Below are 8951 nucleotides of genomic sequence, written 5' to 3'. Positions count from 1 at the left end.
CTACTTTTTCCCAGGCTCCTTCCAGGTACAGCAGAAAAAGTGTCACAAGTTTGACATAAAAAAGGCACAAAAACAAACGACTCCGTGATTGGGAATCGGTTCTCTTTAACTCAAAAGGGACATTCATAAGACTCGACTCGATCTCGAACATCACTTTACCAATATAGTGAAATAATGGGCTCTGATTAAGCAAAACCAGTCAAGTTTACCAACACTCCAATTGTATTTTACAACCTGTGGAATCTGTTCAAATGTTGCAACCTACACACAGTCAATAAAAGAACGCACACACATTCAAGCAATTGAAGCAAAGGGTATTTTTATTTTTAAGTGAATCTCGACATTGTACACCATCAATTCATAATTTGACATTCACCATCAAGTCACCAAGAAGGAACCCGCTTTTTGTGACAAAGTACATAGTAAGGCCTGGTCACACTAGATGACTCACAGAGGGGTCGCAAACTGCTAAGACACACAAAACAGCCAAACAACAATAATTTTCCCAGTCCTCATTATGTTGTATATTGCACAGTGCACTTGCTACATGTCAAACTAGTGTAGCGTTCAGAAACACACAAAATCAATGAGAAAAACCACACAAAATGTACACTTATTTTGAACAGCAATGGTTTCAATTGACCCACTGTGCCTACAGAATTGACTACACAAAAACCAAATAATTAAAACAAATCATAGTTTGAGTCAGAGGACCTTTTACCTGTAGTCTGTACCCAAATGAGTGTCCACACATACATTTATGATGAGTTAATTTAGACAAGTGCCTACAAGCGAATCAACAGGGGGTTACGAAGCATCACGATACTAAATTTGACAGAAATGTTCAAATCTTTGTTATTTAAGGCTGCCAGGCTCCACGTGCCTGTGAGACTATGTGAGCTCTTTTGTGACTTTAGCGATGCAACATTCCATGCGAGGCTGCACAGATTATCTGGGCTACATAATCCAGCCAAAGTGGTGGAGGATTATTATGGGACATCACTGGAACTGGAACCTATTTGCATCTCATCACAGGTGTTGAGCTGACCAACACAACTGAAGCCATGTCCTCACCAATACGGATTTCTTTTTAACCCTTGTGCACCCTTTGGGCCCGAAACGGACATTACATGTGTTCCTAATTGTGATGTGATTGTTTAGTTCAGGGGTGTCAAACTCATTTTAGATCGGGGGCCACACGGAGAAAAATCTACTCCCAAGTGGGCTGCACTGGTAAAATCACGGCACAATAACTTAAAAATAAAGACAACTTCAGATTGTTTTCTTTGTTTAAAAATAGAACAAGCACATTCTGAAAATGTACAAATAATGAAGTCGGGGTTTTTATACACTTACATGTTGCGGTTCATAGTATTCTACCTTTGTCGTTATTTATACTTTCTGAATAAATAAGTGATAATGTTCATCAGTCAACTCATTGATTTTAATTGTCAAATTATCAAGATAAAAAAAATATCAAAATCAAATTACAAGACTTGTTTTATGTAGTTTGCTCATTTTCCTCGACTGGTGCAGTAACGTGGTTTATTTTTTTTTTACAGATGTAGCATGATCTACAAAGATACAAATAATTGCTATTGCGACATCTAGTGGACACATTTAGAATAGCCGTTTCTTTCATTCAAAAATTCCGGCTCATTTTTATACTTGGCAAACTCATCTCGCGGGCCGGATAAAACCTGTACGTTTGAGACCCCTGGTGTAGTTCAAGGTTAGAAGTCTGATTTTTTTTTTTTTTTAAATAAAATTGCATTGTTTTTTTAAACGTTAAGTTGTTGGAACATGATATAAACCAAGTAGGAAAACATTCTCTTAAGAACTCCTTCAGCCGCATTGACTCAAATTAATAATCCTGGTATAATATGCTTTTTCCATGAAAACTGAAGGAATTGCTCATTTTTGCCAATTGGAAAATCATGAATAAATTGTCTTTCAAGTCTTTGAAATAAAATTTAAAAAATTCAAATAAATCTACAAATCTAAAACTATATCAATAAATACATCTGATGTTGTTAAAAGATTTCCAGAGTTGGAAAAAAAAATTGTATGACTGACATTACTTATGACACTTTTATTAGCAATTCCCTTTGGGATGCTAAGAGTACCGGTAAGTGTGTACAGTCAATCCTAGGGTTGCACAAGGAGTTATTGACTTATAGGTTTTGGTTTCATATTGTACAAAATATCCGTGTTAATGTGGACATGACCTGAGATACTTTTAAAAGGGCAGGCAATGGAGGAACAGAACATTTTTACTGGACCACAACACAGGCACAAATATACAAACAAACACACACTAAATTGTTGGCTGCACAGTGCAACCGCTCATTTGTTTTAAGGTTATAACAAGGTAGCAAATTGGACATATATAAAATATATCTATTACATAAGCAACATCGCAAAACCATTACAATAAATATATGAGAATTAGGCAATTTTAACAGACGGCTAAAGCATTTTGGAGAAAGCCCTGATTTAAACACGATGTATGGTAAAAACTGCATTTGAGAACTATCACGGACAGAACACTCTCTCAGCCATCGTCATTCCGTCCCCACAAATACATTCAAAGTGTGACGGTAAAGCTAAATTTAGGTCCTATATGTCTTTGATTACTGCATGATGTTCTTGGTGAGCGCAATAAACATTCCCTGACTTGTACTTTTGACCGATTGTTTCTTCTTAAAAAAATAACCTTTTTAAAACATTCTGTTGATGTTAAAATTATGGGTGGATCCTCTGAGGAGAAATTAATACACACGTTTGCCACTCCTATATAATGATAGACATCCTCCATCAGCCAGTTTGGAGAAAGGCACTCATTTTGTACAGTACAACAGTTGCAAATACAGCCCGATATGGAAAAAAGCCAAGTCACATTGCAAATTATACCAAAAATAAGTGAACACCCCACTGATTACAAAATCTAAAGAGTGAGCTCAGCCTACGTTTCAAGGTGAAATACTGATGCTAGACGCATGCGTGCGCGCACACACAGACACACACACACACAAATAAAAATGCTCAATTTCCATTACAGCAGTTTACAAATGACTTCAAAACAATGTAGCCAGTATAAAGAGGCACTAGCATGTAAGGATAGCATTCAATATACTCTATGATCAAATAAAAGCCATTTCTATTGTCACCACAACTACAATACATACAAGAGAATTGCAGGCTTGCATGAGATTAATCCTCTAAATTCACAGCTACAAAGTGGCAGATAATCAGTACATAGCAGCGTCATGTCTAAACATTCCATATACAATTTGCTAAAAATATCTCAGAAAAATAAAACCTCAACCCCATTTTCTAAAATAGAGATCTGAGAATATATTTCAATGTCTAACTGCAACAGTTTACTGGAGGCAAAAGAACAAAATAGTATCAATGTGCCTCAGAAATGATTGATGAACAATGTCTTTGGTGCTGATTGCCGAAAAAGACCAGCTGAACAAGTACAGACGCAGCACAATAATTAAAAACATGAATAGAATAGCAAGACTACGCAAATCCACCCTGACGGAATGTAACAAAACTGATAGGCTTCAATACAGATAAGGTTTGTCTAGCACAGAGACGTCCATTACCTTAAAACCCCAACAAAGTTACAGTTCTAAGTTACTAGGTTATTTCAATACACGAGGAAGCTTTTAAAATAACATAAAATACACTTCTTTTTTTTAGGTGTAAGCAACTCCCAAACTTTTAAAAACAGCAAATCTAAGTAAAATGAAAAAAACAAAAACACAGCAACCCAGAGGCTAGATTGTATTGCAGTTACAGTAAACAGTGACAATACTGTTATGAATTAAGTACTATAGTGAGTACAAATTGATTATCAAAATATCAAATCACTCTTTATATACATAAAAAATGCATTCAGTCAAAGCCCTAAATGTGCAGCCTGTAGCTTACATATAGCCATACTTAGCAAGCAAACTAAAGTTTTCCCATAATCCAACATTTGAAAGTAGAATCCTCTTATGTATCCAAAACGACCATCATTTTTCAGAGTCTGAATTGTAAGTGCTGCAAGTGACATCTTGGACTCTGTTGTTAAGGCACTGGCTGATGGCAGCAGCAACAAAAAGAGAAGGGCCTTCCATCCTGGTTAACACAAAAGCAGCATGGCTTTAACAGAGCTGAGTGGTTTGCACATGCTACAGGGCAACAACACACCAAGGGAAAGGAAGCCGCATGACACGTTTTTGTCTCTAAAAAAATAACGTGACAGAAGTTAACATGCAGAGGAAATTTTCTCATCACCATTTTGATTGCAGTACTTAGTTACTAGCAGACATGATTTTACAGGAAGTATTTCAGAGCTCTGACAAACTCAATCACTGACTATTAACCTTCATATTATAGAGGCTGTGAAAGCAGTTGTCCTCAACAAAAAGAGACAATGTATTTCACCCTTTTATCTTATTGGTTTCATTATCACAAGTGTTTTTGTGCTCTGATGGATGTTCTACCTGCCCATGTAGCAGCCCCACTATGTTTACCAATGGCCTTTCTGACCCAAGGGGACTGCTGTGGCCCCGCACTGCTCCTCAAATATAAGAGAACTGAGGGTGGTGACTGAGCTTGGTAGGACTCAGAGGGAAGCCTGTGTAGGTGGCTGGTGGGGCCATGTATGGGTGAGGATGTGGAAGTAGAGGGAAGGGAGGCTTGAAGTGGTGGGGGTGGTGGGCATAGCCAGGCTGTTGATGTGTGTGGACTGTTGGTGAAGAGAGGAGCCTGTGTGGATGCGGAGCAGGGTAGCCAGGATGCTGAGAGTAGCTGCTGATGCCCATGGTCACCTGGTGGACTATGGTGCCCCCCTGGGCGTGGGAGAGGTTGTAGCTGTGTTGCAGCAGAGGCGGATGAGAGGTCAATAAAGGGTGCGGGGCCGTGGTAAGGGGGCCGCCTGGTGGGTAGGACAACAAGGTGCGAGTGGGCAGGCCCTGGGTATGTGCGTGGGGGGCACCTATTGTGCATGTAGGGCTGTTGTGCGGCATGTGTGGGAAGTTGTGTGTGTGGACAGTAGGGGGAATGTAAGCGTGCGGACGCAGTGGCCCATGGTTGCCGTTCCACTCTTTGTTGTTGTGGTTTGAAACGTACGGCTGCACCTGATGGAGGTAGAGGGGGAGGAAAACAATAACTTCAAATTCTGACCACTTGGAAATTATCTCAGTTTTATGTGGCAAAAGGGTTTTCATCACAGCATATGTGCCATGTTTGTGAAGTCTATTGTGTTGCTGGAAATTCATCCAAATGTAAACAAATTAAAAAATGCCTATTCCTACAATTTTATGTGGTAGAATATGAAACTCAAATCCATCTATTAAATTGAAGAATAAATGAGTGTATATTTGATAGTCAAACAACTTAAAGCCAAAATAAAGGGGAAAAACAGTACCTGTCCAAATCCCAGGGGGTGCTGCTGCTGCCCAGTGACTTTTTGTTGCCATGATAGAGGTGTGGATTGTAGGAGGGGGAAGGAAGAGGGAGTGCGCTGTTGTCCTGCAATGGTGCAGCGCCCTCTGGATCGGGACCAGGACTCTGAGGCTAGTAGAGAAAACAAAATCATCAAACCCGTAGATTTTACTCCTGTAAAGCATAGGTGTCCAAAGTACGCCCGGGGCACCATTTGGTTATGGTTTTAGTTTATTTTTGAACATTCATACAATACAAATGGTAGATAAAAGTTATTTTTAACTGCAGTTTGTATTTGTATTTGCACTTGGAATATTGTAAAAATAAGGTAAATACATTATTACTGAGATGTAAGAATGATAACATGTTACACTAATTTGCTTTGTCACCTTAATAAAAAGCCTAAATGTCAATATTTTGTTCTGTAAGTTGCCATTGTGGGAAACATTTGGACACCCATGCTGGAAAAGCTTGATTTTACTTTAAATTGCAAGAACGATCTAGTCCACCTGACTTGTAAAGCTAAAGACAAGGAACATTTGAAAGTAATGAAAACAAACATCAAACAAGCATGCACAAATACTGTATATCCTGGAGTTTTACATTTGGAGAACACAATCACCATTTAACTTTAAATACAGATAGTGCACTATTTGTCTCCACCCTGAAGACCACCACTTAAAATAGTAAAAGCAATTCAATGGAATTTCACTTAAACCCTGAACATTTTTTACAACTTGCTCACTGTTCAGTCCAGGAATGTAGGAGCATGTCACAAAAACAAATGTAATTGACAAAGCACATGCAATAGGCCACTAAGCTCAATCGTGTCATCGTTTAAAGATTTTTGTTGTTTTTCCTATGCAGTTCAATTAAAAAAGGAGTATCTAGGAAAGTGGAAATTTAAAACAGATTACGCACCTTTTCTTATAAACCTTCACACAAAAAGAAACACATTTATTAAGAAATGCATCCATATTTCCCTCTAATGAGTTTTATTCAATCTCCAGTTTTTTTAAGTAGTTTTTGAATTACCATAAGTAATTGCTGATCACATGTTTGCTGTCACTATTATTATGACATGTATTAGAGTGCATTTTACATTATGCAGTGTTATACATTTACTGCACAGAAGCTTTTGAAAGTATAATTATGATATGTAGGAATAAGACTTCTGGCTCTTCCTCTGATAACTCAGTTTTGTTGAATGCCACTCTGATGGAGGGAAAGTCATTATAGTCAGCAAAATAAAATATTACTACTTTGGATGCATCTCAGAAAAACAGATAAGAAGTGAGGTCAGGCCTCAGCTTGTCTATGATCACCTGTTTAGGCTTCTATTGCCCACTAGGGGGCGGTGAGCCCCTATTGGTTCCTTCTGATCTGCAGAATGGACACCCAAAGCATAGGTGACAGAACTCGGGAAACCTTTGGGTATGTTGGTAAAGGTGAATACATACAGAATAGAGGACTGTCTTTGCCTGTAATGATAACATTGATTTCTAAAAATACTGGATTGTGGTTATATCCTCACTATTTGGCCCACAGCACCAAAGTCATTTCAAGTGTAGGTCTAAGTTGACAAGTTAGGAAAAACAACATTATGACATTGTTTATCCGTGAAATTTTGCAGACCTCTCGGTCAAACTTTTGCTGGAGATTTAAATAAACATATATCGGCAAAAACATTTCCCTGAAGGTTGTTCAACAATCCAGATTGATTCAATGGTGCAAAATTATGTAATGTTAGTACTGAGCTGTTAGAATAGAACACTGATGAGAAGCAAATGTCACCATGACTGTAGCCCAAGTGGATGTACAACATTTAAAACCATGGACCCTACCGTGAAGACTATTTGATGACAAAATAAAACAGTATACCACAAAGACAAGACAAACAGTTGTAGGCTGTAGAACAATGAAAATACATACCTGTTCTCTGTAAATGCTCCCCTATCCCTTGTATGTTGTTATTCTGCATTCTCATTGGTGGAACCACCATTGTCCTAGCATCCCGAGGACTTCTACCCTGCACTGCAGAGGATGGCAATGGTGCTACCAAAGCAGCAAAGGTTGGGCGGCTATTGTGATTGCCACTGTCGGGAAAACAATACGGACTGTTGCCCTGAGGAGATGCAGACGTATTGGACGTAGGGGAGCCCTCTACTATTTCACAGCCACTCTCATGACCATCATCTTCAGACATACTGGACACAGAAGATAACAATACATTTGTTTAGTTGGTACAGTAAAATATGTGTGTGACTGTACTTCGCATCTGTGAACGGACACCTAAATTATTTGGACAACAAACAGCCAAAAACTACGTTACCTGTTGTGTGTTTTGCAGGGTGAGGCCGACGGGCTGGAGTGAACAGAGTTGGATGCAAAAGAACTGGTGCTGAGGCTGCTGTCAGGACTGCTAAGGGAACACACTCTTTCCATTGTCACACTGGTGTTTCTGCATACCTCACATACACACTGCTCTCCACACCTACGTTGAGAACAAAACAGGTTATTGTTCTTGGAAGCCATAATTCCAATGTGGCTATACAAGTACAGGAGTACAAGAGATCATATGCAAATGCATTTTATCCAACATCAGGTGCGAAAAGGGATTTAATTTTTTTCACTCCAACATATAAAAAGGTACTCACTTCCTCAGACAGCACAGTTGTGGTTTGTCATCCTCCCCTTCTTCACCATCTGTTGTTTCGCTGTGAATGCTTATTATGCTGGGTGCCGGACTTGATGTGTCATCCATGAGAAGTGCTACATCTCGCTGTAAGTCTTTGTTTGATGCATCCTCTTTGAGGCAGTTCACATCCTCTTCAGAAAAATGCTCCTCCTCATCTGAGTTTTGATATTCTTGCTTCTGGGTTTCCACTTGAGGAACCTCCCTCTGAGGTTGCCTACTTCCTAACACTCCCAGACCGACAGCATTGGCCATTTTGGGAGATCGACACTGTGATGCGTGGATGTTAATTGGGTGGGATAGGTTCCTTTTAAAGGAAATAATTAAAAAAATAATTACAAGCTGTGTGTGACTGAAATAGCAGAAGCAAAGTATTGCATAAATGAGCAAAAAATCTCACCTGTTGTGATGCTGCCTGTTTCTTTTATTAGTTGGCTGGGGCCACACAACATGTGCAATGCCAATGTTGAGTGTCTGATGTGCAGAGACAGCTGGCATCTGATTGGTCAGGACAGGCTGCTGAATCAATGGTCTGTAATGCCTGTTGTGAGGACGTACTTTCCTGAATAAGATTTCAAAAAGTGTGTTGGGGGGGAGGGTATACTTTATTTGTAGGTGTTATTTTATTTCTTTGTAATAAACAGGTATGTATGAATACACAATAAATATAAGCTGGAACACTGATCTCTCCTGCTACTAATTTGTGTAACTTAAAACAATGTGTTCATACAGTAAGCCTGCTGGCCTGAGCGAGCTTATTTTTGTGAAAATTATTGTTAATTTAAAAATGCCATCGCTATAAAAAGGTATA

The 8951-nt window shown here is 39.0% G+C and overlaps 1 protein-coding gene across 2 annotated transcripts in view; it reads right to left on the bottom strand.

Annotated features, from left to right (window-relative positions):
• Positions 1-302: 302 nt before the first annotated feature.
• The window catches only part of hipk3a (homeodomain interacting protein kinase 3a), a 58401-nt gene continuing 49752 nt past the window's right edge, over positions 303-8951 (bottom strand). Inside the window, exons 13-18 of one of the 2 annotated variants that reach the window (XM_061969809.2) lie at positions 8541-8702; positions 8103-8447; positions 7778-7939; positions 7378-7652; positions 5429-5577; positions 303-5138 (exon numbers count right to left, since the gene is read on the bottom strand). In XM_061969809.2, the coding sequence (XP_061825793.2) occupies positions 4581-5138; positions 5429-5577; positions 7378-7652; positions 7778-7939; positions 8103-8447; positions 8541-8702 (1651 nt within the window). In that variant the 3' untranslated portion in view covers positions 303-4580. The remainder of the gene's footprint in view (positions 5139-5428; positions 5578-7377; positions 7653-7777; positions 7940-8102; positions 8448-8540; positions 8703-8951) is intronic. The other variant, XM_061969810.2, reaches the window with a different exon arrangement.

Source organism: Nerophis lumbriciformis, linkage group LG10 (genome assembly GCF_033978685.3).
Source record: "Nerophis lumbriciformis linkage group LG10, RoL_Nlum_v2.1, whole genome shotgun sequence".
Classification (NCBI taxonomy): Eukaryota; Metazoa; Chordata; class Actinopteri; order Syngnathiformes; family Syngnathidae; genus Nerophis; species Nerophis lumbriciformis.
Note: the sequence above shows the minus strand (reverse complement) of the source record. Positions and strands in the feature narration are given on the sequence as shown.